The sequence below is a fragment of the Chroicocephalus ridibundus genome, chromosome Z (genome assembly GCF_963924245.1).
Source record: "Chroicocephalus ridibundus chromosome Z, bChrRid1.1, whole genome shotgun sequence".
NCBI classification, from domain to species: domain Eukaryota; kingdom Metazoa; phylum Chordata; class Aves; order Charadriiformes; family Laridae; genus Chroicocephalus; species Chroicocephalus ridibundus.
The window spans coordinates 10,804,498-10,831,731 of NC_086316.1; the positions used below are offsets into that span (position 1 = coordinate 10,804,498).

At 45.8% G+C, this 27,234-nt stretch overlaps 1 protein-coding gene across 8 annotated transcripts in view; it reads left to right on the plus strand.

Moving 5' to 3' along the window:
* The window catches only part of PALM2AKAP2 (PALM2 and AKAP2 fusion), a 280,418-nt gene extending 253,400 nt beyond the window's left edge, over positions 1-27,018 (plus strand). For 5 of the 8 annotated variants that reach the window (XM_063319747.1, XM_063319749.1, XM_063319753.1 and 2 more), the window contains 4 exons: positions 1,046-3,437; positions 12,196-12,374; positions 15,752-15,790; positions 23,304-27,018. In XM_063319747.1, the coding sequence (XP_063175817.1) occupies positions 1,046-3,437; positions 12,196-12,374; positions 15,752-15,790; positions 23,304-23,396 (2,703 nt within the window). In that variant the 3' untranslated portion in view covers positions 23,397-27,018. The remainder of the gene's footprint in view (positions 1-1,045; positions 3,438-12,195; positions 12,375-15,751; positions 15,791-23,303) is intronic. The other 3 variants (XM_063319748.1, XM_063319751.1, XM_063319752.1) reach the window with 1 other exon arrangement.
* The last annotated feature ends 216 nt before the right edge of the window (positions 27,019-27,234 follow it).

A 27,234-nucleotide genomic window follows, 5' to 3' on the forward strand; every position in this document is an offset into this window, starting at 1 on the left:
ATGTTGAAAATGCCCTCTTCTTTTCTTTTGTCGTTTCCTTTTTTTGCCTTTCAGCAGTAAAGAATTACTGAGAAATTCATTATCATTTGATAATAATATTGAGAAATTCATCATGTTACCAGCTTAACCAAAAGTTCCTTCAGACTTTGCTCACAGGAAGTTCAGTAGGCTGTTTGATCGATGGGTAAAATCTGACCATCCCAGAACATAAATAGTGTTTCTTTCAATACCCTCCTTGAGAGCAGAGGCAACACATAAGGGAGAAATATGAATCCAGTGCATCTGCACTGCAGATCAAAGCAGTGGGAGGGAGGAGACCATGACTCTGGTCCCTGTCATGCTCCTTGTGGTGGTCTTCATGCCGTGGGAGTTGCGAATTCTTCCTGTCTCCCAGGTCCAGTTGTGTGTGGGTTTCCGTGTGGGCTGGAGAAAGACCCCATGTCTTTCCAGCACCATGTAATTCTACCCTGTGTTCGATGACCAGGAGTGATCCACTGAGAAATGAACATTCCCTGCTGTTGCCATGTCCTTTTTCCTAATTTGGGATGAATCGCCTACTCTTCCTGCATGTTAGCATCTGTTTCAGCAGAATGAGGGCAGTAATACTGTTCATCTGAAGAAGCATTATGAGATTTCCTTCAAGTGGAGAAAGCATTTTTAAAATACCAAGATGATGGGTGTTGTGTGCCGCATGTGCAAACCTCCGAAGAACCTAAACTCCCAAGCCGTTTATAACTTGGAAATCCAAAGCTTATTTTTAGTGGCAAACCAGGACACAGACATGAAATAATGGCAAAGTGAGGATGGTAAGCAGGTGGGAGATACTTAAATCAAAGTTTGTTGTTGTAGTGCTTTGTCCAGCTTATGGTAAGGTAACTTTCTGGATTTTGTGTTAATGATTTGCCTTGCCTTCCCACGCTGAGCGACTGCTTTAATCTCAAGTTTAAGAAGTGCTAAGATTTGCTTTCCAGATGGTGTTTACTCTGCAGAAAATGAAATGTAGCTTTTTAGGACTTCATCATAGTTTTGTTCTCTTTTATTTTAGAAATCTTCCAGAATCCCTGAGGATGACATCAGGTTGAGAAAAAACAGAGACCAAAACTGTGCCAATTTCTTGGAGCCAGCTACTGTGCTTGCTACAAAGGAAGAGAAAATGGAAATTGAAGTTCCAGTTTCTGAACATCAAAGCATCACCACAGTGGCTTCACCACATCCCATAGACAATCCAACCCACTTCTTTTCCCCTGCTGCCAGCCACAATGGACTTAAGGACAGGCACGAATCTCTAGACAGTGAAGTTGCTAAAGAGATCAGATACCTAGATGAAGTGCTGGAGGCAAATTGCTGCGATTCTGCTACAGATAATACCTTTAATGGGACATCGTCCCCTGAACCAAGTGCAGTCTCCATTATGGAGGGCTCAGGAGCATCTGTTAATGTCAATAATGATTCAGTACTCAGCGAAAGGGAAGAAAATGTAGCCGACAAGCAGGCACCCTCAGTAGTTGAACCACATGAAGCTAGCATAACAGATGAGAACCTGAAATCTAATGGCCATTCCTTGGGTGGACTAAAGGAAGACACTAGGGAAAGTCTGAAGGTGCCAGGAAGTCCCACTTCTTCAAACAGTTCTAGAAGATCCTCTAAGGATGGAGAAACAACTCTTACAACCCTTAAGAAAGAGGCTAAGTTTGAACTACGAGCCTTCCATGAAGACAAAAAGCCCTCAAAGCTCTTTGAAGATGAGGAAGAGAAGGAAAAATACAGGGTCCGTAAAGTGAGACCATCAGAGGAAATGATGGAACTTGAAAAGGAAAGAAGGGAACTCATTAAAAGCCAGGCTGTCAAGAAAAACCCCAACATTGCTGCCAAATGGTGGAACCCTCCCCAAGAGAAGACCCTGGAGGATCAACTGGATGAAGAGCACCTGGAGTCCCACAAGAAGTACAAGGAGCGCAAGGAGAGACAGCAGCAGCAAGGTGCAACACCAACATCCCCCAAACAGATCAGCTACTCCTTTGCACCACCAGAGCCAGTCAATATCAAGAAAGAGGATATTGTCACAGAGCAAATTGACTTCTCAGCTGCCAGAAAGCAGTTCCAGCTGATGGAGCATTCAGGTCCATCTCAGGGTCAGGCACCACCAAGGCGGTCAGGAACACCCAAAATGTTCTCCATCAAACCCTTTTACAAAAGCCTCAATTCTCCGCATGTGGACAGGCCACTGTCCTCCATGACAAGACCTGTTTCAGTGTGTGGGCAGACAGGACAGCTTGAGGGTAACAATGCCACTGTTGTCAAAGCACAGAAGGTCTCCTGTACCTCAGAAGATGATATAAGTACTCAGACTGCCACTGCTGACCCAGTAAGAGAGTTACGGAGCGGTGATAGCCCCAGAGCTGGACAGGCCTCAAAACTGTGGGCAGAGGATGGAGAATTCATGAGCGCGAGAGCAGTCTTCACAGTGGTGAAGGATGATGGACAGGGCGTGCTCGACCAGTTCCCAAAGTCAGCCAGCGCCTCTTCCCCTCCAGAGGAGCTTGACTCTGGTTTGGATGACCTGTCTGTCAGGTCTCAGGATACCACTGTCTTGGAGACCCTTTCGAATGACTTCAGCATGGATAACATCAGCGACAGTGGTGCCTCCAATGAGACCATGAGCGCCCTGCAGGAAAGCTCACTGGCCGATTTCTCCCTGCCACAGACCCCGCAGGCTGACACCCCAGCAGAGTGCAGGGGCGAAGGCATCTCCAAGTCGTTCAGCGACCTGGGCTGTGACTCACCCTCCTCAGCCTTGGCAGACTCCATGCTGATTGACGACCAGCTGGAGTACCACGCTGGGTTGCTGGTTCAAAATGCCATCCAACAAGCCATAGCCGAGCAGGCAGATAAAACAAACCGCAAGGAAGAGGAAATCCCAGCGGAGAAGGAGATCTCAGTCAAAGAGCAGCCAGCCACCACCAGGCCCACTGCAGCCTCCAAGGAGCAGCAGAACCCAATGTTCGAGCCACCCCAGGTGTCTTCACCTGTTCAAGAAAAAATGGACACCATACCAAAGACTTCAAAAGAGGAAGACTCAGGACTCAGGGAAGGGAAGAATTTGCAGCAGTCACCCGTGTACTCAGCCACCCAGCCATTCCTTGTGGAGGAAAATAGGCATGAAGTCAGCTATTTCAGCAAGTATTCAGAGGCAGCTGAGTTGAGGAGCACCGCCTCCATCCTGGCCACACAGGAGCCTGAAGTGACCGTGGGCCCTTTCAAGTTACGGTCAAGGAAGCAGCGGACTCTATCGATGATAGAAGAAGAGATCAGAGCTGCCCAGGAACGAGAAGAGGAGCTGAAGAGGCAGCGCCAAGGTCTGCAGGTGGCATCAAGCCCTATTACGAAGAGCGCACCACCCATGCCCACTAAAACTGTGTCTTACAAGACCGCACCAGGTAAGAGCCCAAAGCATCAGGGTGGAAGTGAAATGTGACTGTTGGTCAGGTCAGATTTGGGTTTATGTCATTTTTGAGTGGATACATCATTTTGCAGGGGGTGGGAGGGTTGTCGTGACTTTGTCTGCCTGGAAACTGCAGGCAGGAGGAGGGCATAGGACAACCCAACTTTTTGTCTGTGAGCACACCTGAGGACGTTTTTGTTTTTTCCCAAACGTAGCACAGAAGTAACTTACATACCCTACTGATCATCATCAAGAAACCCTGCACTATTTTCATCCTTTGCCACGTTGTAACATGACATGTCTATTGCTGTGCTGCTCAGACCACCCACTGAGATTTAGGATTGTCACAAGGAAGGACAGCAGCAGTTTTTTTGAAGCTGTGTGGTTATTTGAAGGACAAACATACAAAGCATTTTTAACAGGCTTTCTGTTCTCTTGCATGTCATTAAGTAAGGGCAAAGGTTTTGGAGTTTTGCATCAGATTTCTTTTTGTGTGTCTCTGTTTTGCTTTCTGTTTTCAGGTATTTCCTCGTCTTCTTAATGAAGTTTGTCTGGTAAAAAGATGTCCAGAGCTGTGAGTTGCCATGTGTTTCAGCTGGTGTCATTTACTACTGAACTAAAGAGGTGTCACAAATTAAATGCTTAATAGATTTCAGTAGAAGTCCTCCTCTGATTAATTACCTTCCAAGTCCTTGTGGTGCCATGCACAGCAGTTGCGACATATCACTCTCCTCCTTCCCCTTTTCAAAAAACAAAGTCAAACACTCATGCCTTCTTAATATAACATAAAAAAAGAAATCTAAAAAAAAAACCATAGAAACACATGCCAGGCTTATTTCTGTGTAGTGAATTTTATGAGTATAGTCTTACATATGCTTTGCAAGTGCTTAGAAGTTTTTATTAACAGCAATCATTCTGAAGAAGTATTAGTTTTACCCAGAGTACTTAAATTCCGTCCGTATTTCCACTGATGTAAATCTGAGATAGCGATGTTTCCAAAAAATTGTGTAGGGTGAGCCTTCTCTTTTGAAAGTCATGGCAAACTTGAATAAGGTCTGGATTTAGTCCATTACCCAGTATAATTGTGAACTTGGAGTGTTACGCAGCACATAAATAGCTAATTCTTGTTTTTGTTTCTTTAGCGAAGATGATTTCAATTGTGTTTCTTGCCAAAAAAAATGCAGCAGATGTCGATAATTTCTTTGAAGTGTTATTGTTATTACTCCTCTAGAACAGCATTTTTGATAGGGAGTCTCCATAAACTGAGGTGTTTTGGGCAATGACTGACAAGAGGTGAGACACAGGGCACTGGAGACCTCAGCTAGGAGGACTCGTTGTGACTGTTTTCAAAAACAGCATCATCTGTAGCTGCAAGTGCTCGAAGTGAGGCTGGTAATGGTTGATTTTTACTCACAAGTGATGCTGTAAGGGCTGCTGACACTAATGCTTATTTTAATGGAGCATCTGGGAAAACAGTGTACTTCTCGTTCCTATTTCTCTACACAACAAGGCATTTACTTTGTGTCTGATGTTAAAGTGTTCATTGTAAATTACATTCTAGTGAGAATGATAAACTTGTGCTTATAATGAATCATTCCAGACAGTTTCCTTTAAATGTCCAACTGCCATATGTTCAAGAAAGAAAATTGGGATCTATTAGCCAATGACTCAAGCTACTGCAATTTGCAGCTGGTGACAAGGCAAAGAATTAATTTCTAGGAAAAGATGAGTATGTGGCAATGTGTAAGGATGTCATTGATCAAAAAAACCACAAAGAGCATTGCCAAAGTCATTCTTAAATCTTCTACTTTCGGTGCCTTCTAAACAGCGGATGTGCTCAGTAGAGCTCTCAGCTGGCAGAAATTAGCTCGGCACCCTTAGTGTTGCAGGGTGCCTCAGCTCATCTCATCCTTGCTGTCCCTTTAGCCAGTTGCATCGCAGTTACAGCTTGCAGACATCCTTAAAAATATGGAGAAGAGATACCATGCAATTCCTTGGGAGACTGCAGCAATGTTCCTTTTATTTTAATATATACGGCACCTTTTTTCAGTATTTACAAAAACAGAGGCAAAAGGTGATTCAGCAGAGGCAACAAAATCTGGCTGTAAAGCTTCATTGTGGCGAGTTACGGAGGTGAATTGCAGAGCAGAAAAGAAAATCTATTTGTGGTAGGCACAGTAAGGAATATGCTGTAGAACATGTCTGATACTGTAATCTGAATATCTAATTTCAGATAGAAAAATAATAATAGTAGTTCTAAGAAGAAGAAGAGGAAGAAGAAGAAGAAACAGAGGTATTTCGGTCACCAAATTGTCTTTCCCAAAGAAAGAATTGGCATTCTTCTTTTAACATCAGGATACCTCAACAGAAAGGGATTAGAGGGTCAAGTCTAAATTTGAAAAATCTGTTGCTAAGTAGGGAAGTGTAAATTCACCAGAACTCTTTTGAGGAGGTGTAGTAATTAACTTAATTAGCAATGCCCTACCTATCACGTTGCTTGTTGGTGGTGGAGCAGGCAGAGTAGCTTTACTAGGACTCCAGGTGGTCCCTGATTGTTTGTTACTCCTGCCCCATTTCACTGCTTTGAACTGTTGTTATGGGGATAGCAGAAACACAAATGACAAAAAAGGACTGCAGTGAACTGAACTGCTATTTTGACTGAAGTGTGGAAGATTAACACAATTCATGTGGGTGTATGTGTGAAATAACTGCTAATTACTTTAGATAGCAAACAGGCTGGTTTTGCCACCCTGACATACAACTTCCATACAACTGACAGTAGCACTAAACTTGGTGTCTGCCAACCACCCAGCACAAACCAACGTGGTTCCTAGTAATATACTTCTGTACTGCTAACAAGTGTCCTTTAAAGCTGCTTGGGATGCGTCAAAGCAGCCTTTTAACCCACTGCAGATGACTGGAGCAAGACACAGAGTAGTTTCAGTGGAACAACGGCTATGCGTTGTGTGCCCACAGGATAAGACCTTCTCCAGGGTACTCCTGGAAATGTGAAGGGAAGAGCATATGTGAACTCCTTTCCCCAAAAAATTTGGTTTCCTGCATGAGAAACCCAAGAAAGATCAAAAAAATGCTTGAGCGTGGCTAAATGGAGAGTCATCATGGATGACCCAGTGATTGTGGATCCCAAAATATTTGTGGAGCTGTATTTAAATTTGAACGTTTCCTGTGTTGTTTTGCTGCAGTACCTGCTGCACTTGGCAAGGTGTTGAGCAGCTGCGTAGCAAGCCAGTGGTGTTCTCCTACAATGTGCGGGTGGTACATCATCCCTCCTGGACAAAGCAGCTGGAGCTGTTTGATAGTTTATTTGAACAGAATGATTCTACCCCTCTAGTCTGCTCTCCTAAGACCCACCTGGAGTACTGCATCCAGCTCTAGGGCCCTCAGTATAGGAAAGACATGGACCTGCTGGACCAAGTCCAAAGGAGGGCTACGAAGATGATCCGAGGGCTGGAGCACCTCTCCTGTGAGGACAGGCTGAGAGAGTTGGGGTTGTTCAGCCTGGACAAGAGAAGGCTCCGGGCAGACCTTATAGTGGCCTGCCAGTACCTGAAGGGGTCCTACAGGAAAGCTGGGGAGGGGCTCTTTGTAGCAATAGGATGAGGGGTAACAGTTTTAAACTGAAAGAGGGGAGATTTAGATTAGATATTAGGAAGGAATTTTTCAGTCTGCAGGTGGTGAGACACTGGAACAGGTTGCCCAGAGAAGCTGTGGATGCCCCACCCCTGGAGGTGTTCAAGGCCAGGCTGGATGGGGCTTTGAGCAACCTGGTCTAGTGGGAGGTGTCCCTGCCCATGGCAGGGGGTTGGAACTAGAGGATCTTCGAGGTCCCTTCCAACTCTAACCATTGTGTGATTCAATAAATGTGTGACACGAGGATACAGCATACATTTGGTGGTGTAAGTTCCATGTTCTTTTATTAGGAATATGGAAACTTAGACTATGAGGAACTTGTGTCTAACTTTCTGTAGTGCCTGGCTCAAGTAATCCTGTTCATCAAAGGACATGTGAAAATCATTACATGAGGATTGTTTTAATGAAGGCTTTTCTGTTGGAGAGAAACTCTTTGTGAATATTTGCTGTCTCATGATGAGGCATCGGGAAATCCCTAACACGAGAAGCCATGCCTGGGATAAGCTTTCCTGAAGCTGCCACATCTGCCTTTTTGGTGTTTGTCACCATAGCATTGTCAGGTGAGGCAGAAGGCACGTTGTGCTACCTGCACCCCTCTGCAGGCACTCAGACCCATCTGTGTGCCCATCTGGGAGAGCTGCCCCCCCAGCAGTCATCTTCTCTTGTCTTCAGTTGATGAACTAGACAAGAGAATTTCAGTGAATGGCAAAAGCCCAGAAGAGGACCTGCAGATTAGAGATGCAAATGATCAGGTACCTTTATGTTTCAGGTAACTGTTCCCTCCAGATAGTGAGGGATGTGTGTATGCTGTTGTCTTCTTTCTTCTCCTTGCTTTCTTCCCCTGAGTGATGGCTGTGGAGTGTAAGCCTCTGTCAGAGAAGCTGCTTCAGGCTCAAGACCATTTTTCACTTTAATTTTTCACTAGTAAATACCTACACTAAGGAAGTTTGTCAGGTTCAGCCACAGCCTGAAAATACATTTTGGGTGGTGGGGGGAGAAGGAGAAATTTTGGGGCAAGATATTTTTAATATTTGTGGCCATGGCAAAATTTTTAATGCCCTGTAAAAGGGGCAGAAGAATAAGGATCAGTTATAATACATATACATGAACCCCTTTTTATAATGAGAACATTGAGAAAGGCTAGAGCAGAAATGGCGCCTTTGAGTTTGTGGAAGATACTGTTTCCTTACCCCTTCTTAAGCACCAGTATTAAAAAAGCAAGGTTCATCATTCTCTTCAAGGATTCCTCTGGAGTGCTCATCACTCATCCCCTGAACGCCTTAACAGCATAGGAACCCAGATCATTTGTCATTTGCTGTCTTATTCCTTCCCTAGTGGAGAATGTGTATGAAGTGAGAGAATCTCTGAGAGGTTCATTTTTTAATGTTGACTTGTTTGTGTGTTTGCATATTCATGTTACTCACTTGGTGTTCAAGAAGACTGAAGAAGCCTGCCTTTCACCTGGAGCAATACTGAGACTCCACATTACCAGAAGGACATTTTTTTACACACTTCAGTTATCCCCTGACTTCAGCACAAACAAGTCTCCTAAAACAATCTGTCTTGCTGAAATACCGTATTTTGAAAAGTTTTCTCTGCTGTGGAGGTGTCTTAAAAATGCCAACAATATCTCTAAAATAGTTGTTCCTACTAGTGTGAAGACCCATCTCCGTTGCACCTTAGTTAGCATTATATGATGGCCCTTGGTAATTTAGTGGTGGTCCTTGTCCCAGGGCCTTGCCTTAGTCACTTCTTGTTTTTGATACTGCAACAAACCAGCTGAGCATCCTTCCTCAGCTTGCAGCGAGTGCTTGGACACCCATCAGGCTTCACAGGGTGGATAAGTCACTATCACAACCCCTCTTGCTCCCCAGAGCTGTGCAGAGGTTTTGGTTAGGAGGAAGCTAATCAGTCCCCAGCTCTTACACATCTTTGGTTTTGCAGAGAGGTATCAGGCCATGTCTCGCAGACACCAGATGGGGACACGGCAGCAGCTGCCCCTTCCCTGAGCTTTCCCTTCCCCTCCCCTGGGCTTAGAAGGAGCATTCTCCATAGCAGCGGCTCCTGCCTGCCCCAAATAGCACAAGAGGCAGGAAATTAGGAGAAATCAAATTACAGGAGCTTTCTGCTAGATCCCTGAAGCCAGAGAGTGGAGGGAGCCATCACCGGAACTGAAGCCACGGAACATTTTTTGGAGTCCCTTTGAAAGAGGAGAAAAATGTTAATGTGTAGGTGAACATCTGGGATGCTGTAGCCTGTACTCGGTATCTTGTGGCAGCTCTAAAGGTGACCTCAGGGGACTACCTTTCCTGGAGGGGAAGACGCTGCTAACTACTGTTAACTTGCAAGCGTGACCATCAGGCTGCAGTTTTTGCTGGTATCCTGCAGATGTGACCCTGTTTACATCCGAGTCAGAGTACAGTTCCTTTCTTACTCAGCTTGGATTTGGACAAGGACCACCAGCAATGTCTGTGTGCATCAGGTGTGGCCACGGGACTGCAGAAGGAGAAAGTGCCTGTGATCATCCTGTCTCATGGTGCTTTTATGCTGAATGGCTCTTCTGCCTGAGAACAGTACCTTATCTGGATGAAAATATGCCAGAAGAAAATTAATCCGGCGACATTTCTAACACGATCTGAACTGGCAGAATAGGTCTACTCCAGACCAGAGCTCTGCGTCAGGTTCATTGACTTTTTTCTATGATTGTTCTGAGAGCCCTGAAGCCTCAGACACTGTCATCTAACCACAACCTCACTGGTGGTTGTGCTGGTTGCTTGCCTTCCTGCCACCATTGGCACTGGTAGGATCTCTCTCTTTCACCTGCCTACCTGTGCTCGCTAAATTTTTAGGAATTTGAAAGAGGCACTTGCTCCTCGTGAAAAGTAGTTGAAATAACGCTGTGAATTCCTGTTTTTAGTGGAATTCGAACACTTACTTACATAGAGAAAATGGTTGTATAAGCATAATTTCTTGTGGACACAAACCATCAGACCACTGTTTTGCTGTGGGCAAATCTCCTTACTACCTTGGCTTGTCTATTTGTGAAAAGGGAACTGTGACACTGTTCGTGGTGAGACTCCCCAGCTTGCGCACAACAGTTGCGTGTTACTGCAGGGTTGCTGCCACAATGCAGAAAATGATGGGCCTTCCATCCAGGGAGGATGGATCTGCTTGGAGATACCCTCTTTCTAAAATGCAGATCCCCAAAGGCTATGGTTTGCATTGTTTTCCAGGGGAAGTGGGGTGGAAGGAGCGCTTTTCAGGCATGAGGCTTGCCTGTAGGTCTGAGCATCCTGTGAGGGGTCTGCATCCCTGGGGGAAAGCAAAAGCTGGGCAGATGTCTGAGAAGCCCGATTCTTCATGCATTACTTGCATACATCCAGGACAGTTACTTTTTACTGTAAGAATTAAGTAATACGGCAAGATATCTGACCCTAACCAGGCCTTTTATTTTCAGCAGACTTTTTTACCCACTGGACCTAACGGGCAAGGTGACGGTTGTTCTTACTCTCTCCTGCTGAGCAGTCCAAGGTGTCACACATGGGTGCAGCTCAGGACCTGTTGTTGGCCCCTGCTTTGGCCGTGTAACTCCTGGTTGTCTGTGGAGCTGGTGCTGATGCAACCCAGAGGAGAACCTGGGCACACAGAAACTCCCCCTCCAGTTTCTGGTGGGGTGATTTAGGGGGGACCAATTCCCAGCCTCATCTCTGTGCCAGACAGCTTCAGCTAAGTCTGTAGGAAGAAACTAGTGAGGCTGGGGTTTTCCATACTGGTCGGAATTGAAACATGAAACAAGCCTGGCAAAGGGATTTCTTGTAAAAGACTCTGGTTTCACTTCCCCCTTCAAGAATAAATCCTGCTGATTCTTACAGGAGGTTTCAAGGCTGCTCTCTAGTGGCTACCACTGTCATGATGCTTTTTGGAAGAGCAGCTAAGATTTTCATTTCTCAGCAACAAGAAGTTTCGTGAACATCTGCACGACCCTTCTGGTTACTTCACTTATTTGCAAGGGTTTTGTGGTGGGGTTTTTTTCTCCTTTTTTTCTTTCCCATACATTGAACCGTCTTATTTCAAGGAGCTGACATGCCATGGAAAATCTCCTGTGATCTCCTGTTGATAGCTGAGGACCCCCGCACCTTATTCCTACGCCCATGACCTGCTACCATCATCATCGTTCTTCCCACTGGAGCAAGGTGGATAACTGACCCCAGATCAACGCCTGGAGATGAGAAACGCAGGCTGTCTTGCCCGGAGAAGCATGGGTTGTCCATCCCCTGAGTTCTCCCACAGCTCGTTGCAGTGGTCTCCTTGCTCTGCCCTGCCTTTTACCCAGCTCTTCAGCTGGGATTACTCTGCCTACAACAGGCTCCCCTGGGTGAAACAGGCTCAGCCAGAGAGCAGCCTGACTTCTCTCTGACTTTCTTTCCACCAGGAGACTGAAGGGCCCTGTCTGAACGAGGGGTGTGTGGGATGGAGATCCCATCCCGCTCTCCACAGGTCTCCCTCCAGGAGCACCCTCTGCAACTTGCAGGACACAGATGCAGGGAAGAGTAGCACCAGGGACCAACCCAAAGCCTTTCATGCTTCCAAAGCATAGACAAAGCACTGGAAGAAGCAAAGAAGCTAGCACTGCTTAACCAGATGCCTTCACTGGACATTGGGCACGTGGTCCCTCGTGTACAGTGGTGGCATCCTGTGCGTCGTATTGTCTGAATCAGAAAAAAAAAATAAACTTGTGGTTTTCCAGAATCTTAGAAACATTTCCAGATCACTGAAATGTGTCATACAGGAGGGAATGGGAGTAATTCAGCCAGATACTACTGTAAATAACAGTGGAAGGTTAAATTTGCATTGTATCGTTTGGTGACTCTTCTAGGTTTTGTAAAAAGATTTTCTAGTGGTTTTTGGTGTAATGCATTTAAAGAAGAGAGTGTTTTAAAAGCCCATGACCATCCTGATTTACCAGATTGTTTCATAAACTTCATTCCAAACTGTTTCTTCATTCAAACCCTGCTGAAAATGCTTCTTCTGCTGTTAACTTTTAGAAACAACTTACGAGTCCTTCAGCTTAGAAAGGGTCCTTCCTTTTCATGTAATTGCAGGAAAGATAGAGAAGATCAAGCCTCCTCCGTCCCCCACCGCAGAAGGCCACGTCTCACAGTCTGACCCACCGCCCGAGGAGCCTGCGGGAGCCCAGCGACCCAAGAACCTGATGCAGACCCTCATGGAGGATTACGAAACACACAAAACTAAGAGAAGAGAAAGGATGGACGACAGCAGTGTAAGTGCCCTTGTCCTTTTCACTTTTTTGCTCTGCGATAGAGACCATGTCTCATGAGAACCAACACTCAAGACAACAAAAATATTTATTTCCCAAGAATCTGCTGAGATCACTTTTCAAGTGTGTAAGGATTTTAACACATTGTAAGGGCCAGTATGTTTGAAAGCGAAGGATGAGGGCTAATGAAGAGGAAGGGAGAGAATCACTGCAAACATCAAAGCCAACTCATATTAAGATTCTTTTAAATTAATTAAGTTAATGAATAATACATAGCTGCCCTGCAATTGGCAGACTCTGTTAATTCACACATCACCAAGACCCTCCAGCAGATTATTTTAGTGGCTGTTTGAACTTGATGGATCAAGCATGTATTCATGCCTGTGTTTGTAGACTCCCAAAGTCCCGTCCCAGTGTGCTCATGATTCAGTGTAAATGGATAACGTCCCGAGAAACCCTCCCTTGCAGAACTGGATTGGCAACGTCACAGAAATTAACTTGGGTCCTTCAGGGGGCAGCATGCTGTTTCCTGCTGGATTTGCTGTCTTTGCTGTCTTTTCTTCCACAAAAACAGAAGATCAGCCAGAATTTCAGTTTGTGAAATGGGTGCTTGTATTTCAGTCATTACTGTAGTAGAGTTTAACCCAAGTAAGTTGTTCTTTATTGGAGGTACTAATAAGAAGAGCCATGAATTTCATAGCTGGAAGTATCAAAATTCAGGTGCATCCATTATACAACCTGTTTCCCAGCAGAGCACGAGGTGTTTCCTATTCAGACTTGTTATTACTGTGGGCAATGACTGTAGAAGGTGGTGAGATAAAAGTGCGATGTAAAACTTCTTACATGGACATAGTCCTTGTTCTATGTTTGCTGAAGCAGCCGCAGTCCTCCAGGCATTCCCCCAGAGGTGTCAGAACGATGACACCAGCACCAAGGAGTTCATGCTCCAAACAAACTGCTTTCTAGTATTTCTAGTCCTACCTTCTAGTTTCTACTTTTCATTAAAGGTAGCGTTTCATTAGGTGTGTAGAAGTAGGTGAAAGTTTGTAACAAGAATGCTGCACTAGTCCGACAGCTTTTAATCATTACTGGTGAATATTGCACAGTAGCACGAGATAGTTAAAATCAGAAGGAATACAATGTGGAGGGGTCCTGTTTTATTTCTGCTCATTAACTAGAACGTAGTAGGAGAGCTGACTCACAATGGAAACAGATTAGTTTCCAGTGCACACCAGAAACTTTCTGGTCCCTTCTTCTACTGAAGCCATTGAAAAACAAGATCTCATCGTCCATCAGGTTCCTGCTGCCACCACATAGGAGACCCGCTTGCGCGTAGGAGTGTGCCTTGTTCTCACAGCAGCATCTTGGGAAGGATCCACTCTCGGGTTTCTCCTCCCTCCCCAGAGCACCCAGTGAAACGGGGTGGCTCCACCTGTTCCGGTGGATGCTGTTTTCTGGCCTCTCCCTGGAGCATCTCTTTCCCTGAAGGGCGCTCAGAGGCAGGAGACGTGTCACACCCTCATGCCCTTTGCAGAAGTGGTCCTCGGGAGTCCTGCAGCGAGTATCTGTCAGTCTGGTGGCTCGAGAGCTCAGCACAGCAGAGAAGCTGCTGGACTAAAGAGGTGACACTTAGCTTGGTACTCACCCTGAGCTTTTCTTTCACCTCCGTGAAGAGCGAAGGTGACTTGCCCAGCCCACGAAGCAGTGGCTTGTGGTGGAAATCTTCTCCCATGGCTGTGATGGCCACATGCCGTTTGTCGTGCATGTTGTAACACACAAAAATGGGTAAGATGTCATTGGATGTAACTCCCTCTGCTCAGCTGCCAGACTGCAACTCCTCAGGTGCTTACAGACCTGCACACGTGCCCCCTAGAAAGCAGGTTGGCCACGATTGCTTAGTCTCTTCTGCCGTTGGAAGCAAGCCCTGATGTCCTGACCAGAGCACTGATCCGGGCAGTGTCTGAGCGGAGAGGTGTGCTGTGGGTGCCAGCTCGGCTGTCTACTGCTGATAGAGCTGCCCAGGCATCGACCACCCAAGGATGCATGGCCAGAGCATTGGTGCCGGTCAGACAAGTTGTGGGATGAACCCTTTTCTGGGACGAATTGTTGAGGATGCAGTGAGTTCACGGAGCCCCAGTGCACACCGAAGTCCCACAGCGTTGCAGTTTGTTGTCCTTCTCCTCTTCTCTAAGCCCATTGCACACAGCCAAGCAAGATTTACATTCTTGCTGCTGCCTACCCAAAATCCTGTTAGAGGGCAGTGTCCTGCAGAGCCTGGGGAGAGCTTCCTTGCACCAGCAGGAGCGTTTTGTTTCTCTCCCTTGCCTTTTTCCGCTCTCCTTTTGTAAACAACTCCCACCATTGGCAGGGGAAAGATAATTCAAATAAGCAGTGCTGCACTTCTACCACTGTTAGTTCGAGCTAATATTTTACGTGCCAGGCTAAGCAGTAATTATTTAAACAACAAATAGCTTTGATTTGTCAGCAGAGGACATTTGACCGTGTGCTCAGGAAAAAGATTTCTGTAACTAATGAAACAAAAGAGCACATGACTGTCCTGTTTAAAAGATTTATTAAATGTAGCAGGGGAAGGAGCATAGCTGACAACCAGACAGGCAGCTGCCACTTGGACCATTAAGTCCTGAGAGCTGAATGTGGCTCAGCGTTGCTCTTTGTGAGTGAGGGGAACCAGAGACTTGCTCGGGTACAGGGATCAGTCACGCTGAACAGAGCCAGCGCTGACGCAGGGGCAGAAGGCAGCAGCCACGGTCTCCGGAATGGGGTTGTGGAGAGGTTTGATGTCCGTGGAAACTCCCCCTGATATGGTGAGCACACCAGCAGTATTAATGCATAGAGCTTCTGCTTCTCCCTACGTAAGACACGCCAAAAGGCAGGAGGGTGGTTTCAGTAGGGCATCTGTTCCATATCCCCTGTAAACATCACCGCCTCCTGTTTTGTGTCTGGCTTCAGTGGCTACAACGCGGGCGCTCTGGCCAGGGCTTGCGGGTTTTGACTTTCAGAGACAGAGGGCAAATCAAGCGCATCTGCTCTTGGAAGAACTTTGCCGCTCAGGCAAGGGGGCAGTTTCTTCCAAAAAGACTGTGTTACGGTAGAGGTTTCAACAGGTGAGAAAAAGAGAAAAAGCAGCAGCAAGAAAACAGGTCAAGCACTGGTGGTAAACAAGACTGAGACTGGCCAAGCAATGTCATTAAAAAAACACCGAACTGACTAATCTTACTTTTTTTTTTATGACACCAAGTTGCTTGAAATCCTATTCTCTGGGATGTGCCAGTTCTTGCAATTTCTTTGTTTTGTTCTTGTTTCCTAGTTATAACATGCTTGTTCAATGTACTAATGCTGGTCTTTTCCCTTTCTACCAGTACACCTGTAAATTACTGTCTAGCAAGGTTACTTCTGAGGTACTTTTCAACTGCTTATATATTTTTGCTTCCTCTTGCATGGTGATTCCAAGTGCATGTCGCTGCAGTGTGCATTTCCATGCTGTGTGCCAGTGCTGTTTCATATCAAAACCAGGATGCAAATGTGTGGTGGGGGAGTGGGGGTGCGGGTATTCCTTCTTATCTCTCATCAACAAATATTTGTGTGGCTGGTTTTCTAACCCTTGGATTCTAGTTACAATTCCTGGCATGGGAGGGGTTGTAATTAAAGGGATGGCAGCTGTTGCCCAGGACTGGAGCATTCCTGAGGCGTGAAATGAGAACTTTTCCTTAATCCCTGTTACCGTTTAGCTGGCAAAGCTGAACCAGGGATCCAAGCATCCTCAGATGCTGAGTGAAACTGCCATGGCTTTCCTTTGCCTCTGATGACAGTGTATTTAGCACTGTCACAACCTCTAGTATTCTGTAAAGAATCCGCACACCAACCTTTCACCTGTGGAAGAAGAGAGTCAGATCCAAGCGCACGGCCTCAGTCTGGTGAATTTTGTGAACCTGTCGTTGTCCCTGGGTGTTGTGATGTGATGGCTGGTCACAGTCCACAACTTAGCACCAGTGTTGGTCTCAGAGTAGAAGAAACCCAGATCTGCTAAAGAAAAGATGTTTACAGCGACATCTGGTATTTTAGCAAGGCAGTAATTTGCACAGTCCTTATCCCTGCAAAGCTGGACTCTGCCAAATACAACAATTTTAAGAGCGGGGAGTTGATGCCAACTACACTTTTGCCATGTTTGTAGGAACAAGGTGCTCAATAATGTGGACATTTCAATTGCCTGCAATTTTCTTTGCAGACATATGTTTAAATCTGGACTTCTCTAAGAGACACAAACACATTGTGGTAATGACTGACATTCATTCATTCAATATCAGCCGTTTTTTTATAAACATGAACCTTCCACTATTTCCCTATTCCATACCATATTTGACCACCACCAGCTACCTCAAGACAAGTATATGAACATTTTCTGTCCTGGAGAGTAAAGCAAAGTCAAGTCTATGCCATTTCCTATTCATTAAATAATTTAGTGTGGGTTTTATCTGACGGATACAAGCCAGTGATTGATCGTTGAGTAGAGTATTCATAGAGAGTTAATCAGTACAAGAGCAGTGTGCTTTCAGAGACCTGGTTTTAAACACAGGTTGGGCCTCTTCTCTCCCACAATATCTGCACAGTAATCTCAGTTACAATTAATGAACGGTAAGTAGTGATCAGAGTGTTTGATGTTGTGTGAGAGGCAGAAGCTCAGGTGTAGATTTTTTTTTTGTCCTTACAACTATATATATCTCTTCAAATTTACGGGACATTATCCTGAGTTTGCTTAGTATCAACATACTGTAGGAGATAACTGCAGTAAGGTGACATTTATGCAACATTAAACCCTACTGCAGAAAAATTCTGTTACAAAACAGAAAACCAACATACTAGATTCGATGGCACGGAGCCCAGGGTTTATGTTTTACAGAATCACAGAATGGTAGGGTTGGAAGGGACCTCTGGAGATCATCTAGCCCAACCCCCTGCCACAGCAGGGTCACCCAGAGCAGGTTGCACAGGAACGCGTCCAGGCGGGTTTGGAATGTCTCCAGAGACGGAGACTCCACCCCCTCTCTGGGCAGCCTGTGCCAGGGCTCTGCCACCCTCAAAGGAAAGAAGTTCCTCCTCATGTTTAGGTGGAATTTCCTATGTTCAATATAATATGTTACTATCTTGTTTCAGGTAAACACATCGTTGTCTGAGATACCCAGCTCCTCACTGTGCTCCCTAGAGGTCTGGGGTATTCAGTGAATAGCATTAAGTAGGTACAGTGAAGAAGATACCTTTATACTGGAGAATTAGATGTTCTTTGGCCCTCAGTAGTTACAGTTTTATGTTAAAGCATTTAGTTATCATTCATGAGCGGGAACACTCACATCTGCAGGAACAGGCAGCCTGTTCCCTGCCTTTGAGCTTCTGTCTCTTTGTGCAGGGTGTGCTCCAGGGAGATGTCTTGTGCCGTGACTTTCCCGCATGGTACTGGTAGATTTTAGACACCCAGACCTTAGCATTTTCTGTTTTTGTTGCTTTTAGATCATCCAAGTCCAGATGGGAGGAATCGCTAAATATTAACCTCCAGAAAAATCATGTTGCTACCACATTACTGTTCAATAAAGATTAGCCTGTCCTATATAATAGTCAGTTTAATTCAGTGGTGGGGATAAAAATGCTTTGTACTAAAGCATGTCTGTATTTTGCTTTGTATTCTCTTGTTGCCACTAAGAGAGCAACTGTCATTACATCTGTTGGAGGGAAATTCAGGACAGGTTAGTCTCCATGTCTAGGATGCATAGATAAATTAATCTTATACCTGACAGTGGTAGCTGTTTCCATCGGGTTTTTGTTTTTTTTAAAAAATTCTCAAAAATAAATGAAATCTGTCAGGAAAGAGCCCTCTGCAATCCTTAGCGAGACCCCAGAGCTGCAACCACAACATCCACACATCAGTTTTTTGCAGAGAGAGGTGAAGAGCAGTTTTTACAGCCCTATGTATCTTGGTACTTTTGTTGGCACATCACAGCTACTCTCCAAACGTCTGCTGTGTCCAGCTCTGGAGCCCTCAGCACAAGAAGGACATGGACCTGTTCGAGCAGGTCGTGAAGAGGGCTACAAAGATGATCATAGGGCTGGAGCACCTGAGGACAGGCTGAGAGAGTTGGGGTTGTTCAGCCTGGAGAAGAGAAGGCTCTGGGGAGACCTTAGAGCCCCTTCCAGTACCTGAAGGGGGCCTACAGGAAAGCTGGGGAGGGGCTGTTTGCAAGGGCATGTAGCGACAGGACGAGGGGCAATGGCTTTAAACTAGAGCAGGGTAGGTTTAGATTAGACATTAGGAAGAAGTTCTTTCCAGTGAGGGTGGTGAGACACTGGCACAGGTTGCCCTGAGAGGTGGTGGAGGCCCCATCCCTGGAGACATTGAAGGCCAGGCTGGATGAGGCTCAGAGCAACCTGATCTAGTTGAAGATGTCCCTGCTTACTGCAGGGGGGTTGGACTAGATGGCCTTTAAAGGTCCCTTCCAACACAGCACATTCTAAAAAAATAAAAAAAGATTCTTCCTCTTTTGTTGCAGCTAGTAGTCCAATATACTCCCCCAAATAAGATAAATATACTCCCAAACTCCCCCAAATAAGACATTTTATATAACATTGCTTTTTTTTCACTGAGGTGGCCTTACCATTGGGACGTAGACAGCTCAGTTCTTCAGCCTAAGCTGGAGTGAACTGTCTGCTCCTTGATCTTTCTGATTTTCATCCTTCACCTTCTGCCTGCAGTTTTGAGCCTGGCCACCTCAGGACACCGTGACTACCCGAGCCTGGCCCTGCGTGGTCGCTCACCGCAGTTCACCCACTGAGCTGACGTGGGGCATCATTGGGGAGGACACTTAGGAAGCCTTGAGGTAGCATCCTGTAACGTGGCCAAAATGTGGCGTGTTACAGACCCCCAAAAAGGCCACAACAGCAAAAGCAAAAGACTTTCCTTCCATCCTTTGACCTGCTGTGAAGAGCCTCTGGGCACTGGATTCATGAGGGGTCTATAGACAGCCCTGATATCTGCCAAGAATATTTTAAAATGGAGATTGTTTGCTATTTTAGGCAAGGGGCTTCCTGGGTTGTGAATTCAATGCTCCATTGAGGACTCCCAATTCTCCACTCAGTCATTCCAGTTGCATGCTATAATTACCCCATTGTTTTCTCTAGCGGGTGTAAAACTGACACAGCCTCTTAAAGATGAGGGTTATTTTAGGTCAAAAACTCTTCTCAGTAGATTAGAAGAATAGTTTTGGTGTAACTGTTCTAAAGGACCTTTAGCTTATTAGTATCTGCTCTACTATTTAGAGGGCTTGTTTATTAGTACTAAGCCGGACATCAATACTTGTTTTCCTACAAAGGCTAAGTCCACATTCAATGCCCTCGTGGTGTCTCTGATACAATTCTGTATACAGTTTTCCTTGAAGAAACCAGCAGTGTTTACAGAAGTAGACAAGCTTCGGGGCAGTTTTGCAGACAGGGGACAAATGGAAGAAACCCTGTTGCCATCTATTAAGACAAAGACGAGCTGACTGATCAGAAGCAGAAATCTTTTAAGTTTAAGGGCCATCTCTAGAGACCATCACAACATTGTGATTTCCAGCAAGGAAGACACTGACTGGAAACTGTTGTAGCTTATGTAAAATACACTTTATTTTCAGCTGGCATGAATGTACAGGCCAAATTCAGCAGACCTCATTCAAATATACAGCTAGTCTGTGACAGTGGCAGTTGTAGTTTGAAATTTATGCTGAATTTGCTGGTTTTTTCATGTAAATTTCAATATCCAGTGGGGAGAACATCAATTTTCTGTGTTTTATTTAATCATTATCCTATACTGGTCTTCTTGATAGTCTCCTGTTTATCAGTATTTGGCTGTTGCCATCCAAAAAAGACCAAAAATCACTGGGTTTTTTTCCCCCCTTCATTGCCAACCCTGGAGCAGACACTGTCTTTTCTTATTCTGAGAAGATAGCAAGATGATGCCCTGATACCCAGTCCCAGTTTCACTTCTCCATTATTTGGTTTGGGTTGGTTTTCCTTGGTTTAGGCACTCAGAATCCCAAATATGTAGTTTAAACTGCTGGTCCTCATCCCTGCACCTCCAGTACGCTGCCTACAGGCTGATGTCTCAGGGCTTTTTTTAGCGATCTCATTTTTTGATGAATGGCTAGGTTTGTGAGCACCTTTGCCCTCTACTGGGTAAAATGGAAACTGCTCAGCCTTGCTCTCTGTTAGTTGCTCTGCAAAAAGAGGAGGCGTGATTTTGGGCACAATTTCATCAATTTGATGGTGGACCTGGACCAGCTTTATAGCCCTGGTCAGTGCCAGGAAGCAGATGGAGACTTAGCTCAAAATCATCTCTGTTGGCTGAATTTTGCTTTTAGTTCTTTAACTTGTTCATAGTCATCATTGAAAGAAACTAGGAGGGCAAAGAAATAATAAAGCTGGCCAAATTCCACCCTACTTCAGCTCCTGAATGGAGGTCTGGATCTTAATGTAAATGCAGAAGTTTGTTCTCCTTTCTGTGAGAAAAGTTGTGGCTGGTAATTTCAGATGACAGTTCAGAGCAGATTTCCAGATATTGCCTGTACAGAAGTCGCTAGTACCTGCATACCTTTCCAGCCACAACTTGTTACGAGCTGAAAGAAGAAAGTGAGGACTTAAGTCCTCACTGCATTTGTCCTTTCTTAAAAGGCCGGCTACTCTTCATCAGTCAAGGAGTGCACAGAGCAGGTTGTAGGAAGCATTAAGGACCGGGGATGGCAAGCATTGGTACAATGCACAGTCATGTATTTGTTGGTGATTTTTTTACAATTTTTTTTTTTAACTGACTGTTTAAACATTTCAAAAGTTTACCTCTCTGGGAGGGCTGATTTAAAACACATTGAGGGTAGTGGACATTGGCAGCTTTGTAGTTTGATCATGGAGCTGTTACTCAGTGTTGGTCAGAAAATAACATTGCCATGTGCTTCTGTAAGAAAGCCCCAGACCCCTTTATGTCTCACTCTGCTGGGAGGAAAATACCCACTGCCATACTTTAGTTAGGATCATAGAATTGTAGGATGGTTAGAGTTGGAAGGGACCTTAAAGATCATCTAGTTCCAACCCCCTGCCCTGGGCAGGGACACCTCCCACTAGACCAGGCTGCTCAAACCCCATCCAGCCTGGCTTCCAACACCTCCAGGGATGGGGCATCCACAGCTTCTCTGGGCAACCTGTTCCAGTGCCTCACCACCCTCACAAGAACAAATTTCTTCCTAATATCTAATCTAAATCTACCCTCCTTCGGTTTAAAACAGCTACACCATCACTACACTCCCTGATCGAGAGTCCCTCCCCATCTTTCCTGTAGGCCCCCTTTAGTTACTGGAAGGTGGCTATAAGGTCCTCCCAGAGCCTTCTCTTCTCCAGGCTGAACAACCCCAACTCTCTCAGCCTGTCCTCGCAGGAGAGATGCTCCAGCCCTCGGATCATCCTCATGGCCTTTCTCTGGACCCGTTCCAACAGGTCCGTGTCCTTCCTGTGCTGAGGGCCCCAGAGCTGGATGCAGTACTCCAGGTGGGATCTCACGAGAGCGGAGCAGAGGGGCAGAATCACCTCCCTCGACCTGTTGGCCATCCTTCTTTTGATGCAGCCCAGGATGCAGTTGGCTTTCTGGGTTGTGAGTGCACGTTGCCAGCTCATGTTGAGCTTCTCAACAACCAGCACCCAAGTCCTTCTCCTCAGGGCTGGTCTCAATCCATTCTCCACCCAGCCTGTATTTGTGCTTGAGATTGCCCCAACCCACGTGCAGGACCTTGCACTTGGCCTTGTGGAACTTCAAGAGGCTGGTGCAGGCCCATCTCTGAAGCCTGTCCAGGTCCCTCTGGATGGCATCCTTTCCCTCCAGGGTGTCGGCCATCCCACTCAGCTTGGTGTCATCGGCAAATTTGCTGAGGGTGCACTCAATCCCACTGCCCATGCCACCAACAAAGTTAAACAGCACCAGTCCCCATATCGACCCCCGTGGAACATAACTCATTTGCTGAGGAGTACGTCAGATGCGTGTCACAATAACACCTTTTGGTTTCATCTGACTTTTTTTTTAACCTTGTTAAAATACATATTAAAACTTTTTCTTACTTCTTTACTTAATTGTTTCTGTGTTTGCATGTGTGTGCATATGCATAATACATACACAGTGTATGTTTTTTGTATGTGTGCATATATATGTGTGTGTATGTATGAAAAATATATACATGTATCGAGGCCCATCTTGCACTGCATTCTGCAGGCTGTGCAGGTCCTCCATATGTAAATCTCCTTTCCCATATGCATGGAGTGATTTTCACTCCAAGATCACCTTGGCCACAGGGCATAGGCTTTCCTGTTGGCCAAGCCGCAAGCCAAAGACCACGAGAAGATGTGAGGGAAAGCTGCCTAGTTCTGCCTGCAGGGGTGATGTGCTGAAATAAACAGCAGACGGCTTTCCAGGCTTCACCTGCAGCTCCAAAGCAGCTTCTGGACAAAGATACCATGTGGTTGCTGGCTCCAGGTACTGAAGGTGTGCAGATGCCTCTGGCGAGAGGACCAAGACCCTGTCCTCTGCCTTCAGCAGGCAGGGATGCGGCAATGTGCAGCTGGGCTGGGTCGGGCCAGCTGGGGCTCCCCTGAAGTGATCTGGATGCTGCCAGCCAGCTCCTGCCACCTCTGTCCTCCCGTGGTGTGGCTTTGCTCTTGCGTGCTATCCACCCCCCACACCTTCACATCAGCAAGTGCTTCATCGCATGAGTCCTCCTGGTTTGCACGAGGTGCAGCACCGGGAGCCCCATGGGAAGGACCAGCCCAGCTGGTCCCTGCGGTGCCGGATGCCCCAGCACGGGGTCCACAGGCAGCTGAGTGATGTGCTGTGTTCTCCCTTTCTCTCCTGACCAGGTCCTAGAGGCGACCAGGGTGAACCGCAGAAAGAGCGCTCTGGCACTGCGTTGGGAAGCCGGCATTTACGCCAACCGGGAGGAGGATGAATAACCACGCAGCAGCATGAAGACAGCGACGAGGCATGCCGAAACCAAAAAAAGAGAGAAAGGAAGGAAAAAAGCAAACACAAAAAACCACCACGAAAGCAGCAGCATTTTAGTCCAATATTTATTAAGTACACAACAAACTCAGTGATGCACATAGACACAGAAGTGATCCAACTCCTGGCAATCCTAAAACAACAGGAAAACCCCACCTAGAAAATACCCCCTTCTCCTTTTCTCCATCCCCATCTCTGAAATGATGCAATGGGGAAGGTGCAGGGGGTGGGAGCCATCGGGGCTGGGGGGGACAAGGGGCGGTCGTCCCCACAGACCGGAGAGGCTGCAGGCGCATGGTGGGAGGTCGGCGTGGAGGAGCCTGCAGCCAGGGCTCAGGCTCGCGCTTCCCGCTAGCCGAATTGACTGCCCTGCCTTGCCCCTGGGGACCACCGTCCCTGCAGAAGCTCCCATCGGACGCTCCTGCAGCTCCTTCGCCTCCCACGGCCGCTGCACCAAGACCGTCAGCGTTACTTTGGTGTACTCTATCCAGCCACAAAACACCATATTGCCCTCTGTTGCTATTTCTTTTGAGGGCTCTGAAGGCTTGGGTTTGGGATTAGGGTGGTTTTTTTAGGGGGATGGGTTCTGCTCCCCCGTCTAGTAATTTATCTGTTTAAAAGGAAAAAACAAAAAAAACCCCAACAGGGCGGCAGTTATTGCAAATGTACAATCCAGTAGACTCAGTAAAACAGTCCTTGTGTTGCAAACACAAGCCATCACAATTTAGGAGTGGAATAGATGGGGATGAGAGCTAAGCCAAATGGATTACCTTAGCTTTAGGATCCTATACGCTTGCAATATCACCTGAGCTCCAGGTTCTCAGAGCATATTTACGTAACAAAGTTTCTAAATATAAAATCTGTATTTAGTGGATGACAACTATTTTTTGATGGTGGGGAGGGAAAAGAATGGCATATGTGTAAAATCTATGAAGAAGGATAATCTGAAGTAGAAAGGTAGTGGGAAAGGGATACAAATAAAGGACATTTAATTTTTAAATGACGCAATAATTGAACTAAGCCAGACTCTGGCCTAGAAAGAGGTATGAAATAAAGAAGAAAGATAGTTAACGTCTTCAATTATATTTATACAACATAAAAAGCCTTTGAAGTAGAGTGCTTTGTGGAAGGCTTCACGTTTCCAGGCAACAAAAAAAAAAGCTAAAGGGCATAACAAGTTGGGAGGAGCGAGCAAGGAAGAGCAGACAAGGGAAGAAAACATTACTTTTACCATTCAGCCAGTGTTTTCAGTGCTACGAGCAAACCGTAGAGCCTTTAGTTACTGCTTAGGCTTGGGATCAGCAGTGAAGGATTAGTGTGGATCTGTGTGTGCGTGCGTGCGTGTGTGCAGGTGTGAGTGCCGGTGTGTGCGTGAGGCTGGCATACCACAGTGTATGGCAGCGCGTGAACTGATTATTTCCTCCAAAGCTGTTTACCAGCTATAGGGGCGAGTGCTAATTTCTTTTGTTTGTTGGTTGTTTTGTTTTTTTTTTTCTCAAAGGGGATATAAAAACAAGGCACTGAGTTAATGCAGTATTTGTGATATTAAAATTTGACCCAACATGGTATTTGCATGAGTCACAATTGCAAAGTATTGACCAGTTTTGTAAGCTGACAATTAGGAAAAGAAATGTGGTATTTATTCTTGTGCTTTGTATTTGTACGTAGTATAGGGACTGCGGGTTTACTCTTTCTTTTCACGCAAGCAATACAATAGGAGTATTTTACAACTGGGAACCATAATTTCTGGATTAGAAACCAACAAGTTTGGGAGATGACAGGAAAAAAAAGACAGTGAGCTTTTTTCTATATAAAAAATACTGTCTTTTTTATAAAGAAACAATTATTTTATTTTGACATCTTTTTAAACAATCATCAGCCAGGATACTGGTCCTCCCTTAAGCCTTTCCTTGGTTTCATAACCTGCTGTGCTGTTTTCTCCTGAAACAGTGAGCTCATTTAAAATGAGTACCGATACTGTGAACATACTTCTGGTGCTTTTCTTAAACAAACACAGAGCTTGCAACCAAATGACTCCTGTCCCCATCCCCCTCCCTTCCTCCAGCATGTGATTTCTGTCCATGGATGCTATCATTTTGTGGCTTGTTTTCAGGGACTTGTAGCAAATACAATTATATATACGCGTTAACTCAGTTCTGTCAATTGTCTCCCTAAGTGCTATTGAAGAGAAGAAAACCCTGCTGAACTGAGCGTTCACTGTGGTAAGGGCAGCAAGCTTATCTGAAGGATGCTCTCTAAACCCAGATGCATGGGGTGGCACCATGCCTGTGAAGGAAGTACATACCCAATGAAGTGGACCCGTTGTCCAGACATGGCAATCAGCAGTGATCTGTGACTCACGTCTGCAGGCGGGTCGTTACCATAAGACTGTAGGAAAAGCAACGCCACCAATGCAGCCCTCGAGTGAGACCATACGTCGTGTAGCCACATCCATGAGCTCTGCGCATCTGTACCAAGAGGAGTCCTGGCTCCCTCCAGCCTTGGGGAGAGTGTAAGTGAGAGTGGGAAAAGGGGGTTTCCTGAGCAGAGGAGACGGCCCCTGAACTTACGATGAGGTGGTCTTGCACCAAACGACGCTCTTCAGAGTCTCCTCCAATATTAGCTCCCTGAAACTGGGGCAGCCCTGGTCTGCTTTCCCAGGAACCTGCATCTTTATTTTCTTTATTCAACCTGAAGGTTGTTTTTCCCTCCTGCTCTCTCAACTGTGAACCAGTGGTATTGATCACCCATCATGAGACGTCTCTTCATGCTTTGCCACATCTTCCCCTACTGCCACAAACGGCCCTCAGTCTTTGAAGGGAAAATTAAATTGCTCTAAGGAAGGGGATGTTGTGGTGAGGAGAGGCCGGGCAGGAGTCCTCTGCACTAGGAGCATTCGCTTTCAGCCCCTGCGACAAAAGTCTTTGCGTGTGTCAGTGCGGGACAGCCAAACTTTCCACCCAGCAGAGTTTTTCTCTTCCAGAAATTATGGACACTCGAGGTCAGCAGCACACATTCAGTGCTGCGGTAACGCGAGTGCGATGCAGTTTACTTGCCTCTGTTATTTCATTTGCATGCTACCAAGCTTAGGTGTTTATAAGTATACGCCAGTAATACATATCTATCTATATATAAATATATCAAATGCAACAGAAGAGCACTATTGCAGAGTTAACTTTGTCTCCACAAAAGAAGCGCTCAGATCCTTTCCCGTGGCAAAGACTGGTTTTAATGAAACTGTGTATTGAGAAATAGTTAAGCATTAGCATTTGTGATTATAATCACTTTGGGGTTACAGTGCAGGTTTTCTGAACAATTTGTTTTAAAAGCTGCCAGTTTGGGCTTCATCTTGCTCCGTACTGACATTATCTGAAGGAAAATACAGTAGCATTGACATGTTTGGCAACCAAAAGGTGGCATCCTTGTCATGACTTATCAACCAGTTTCAACAATACCTGGCTTTCTGTATGTTAACCACTTAAATGTTATCCTGCTTCTGTTTTATAGTGACTGTGAGGCCTACAATGCAAGTATATAATTATTTTCTCATTAAAACAGAAACCTGTGTTGTGTTTCTACAAAGCTGCCTGTTTCTTCACATGTACCCCTGCAAGCAGCACACGGCTGGAGGAGAGTGGCTTGGCTACCACCTCTCAGGGTGGTCGGTCTCCCCCCACTTGACTCTGCTTCTGCCTTTTTGCCAAGAGGGAGGAGATACCTCTTTTTCTGCACTCAGCGGCATCAGCTGCAGATACAAGAGTGTGTCCAGAGAAGGGCAACGAAGCTGGT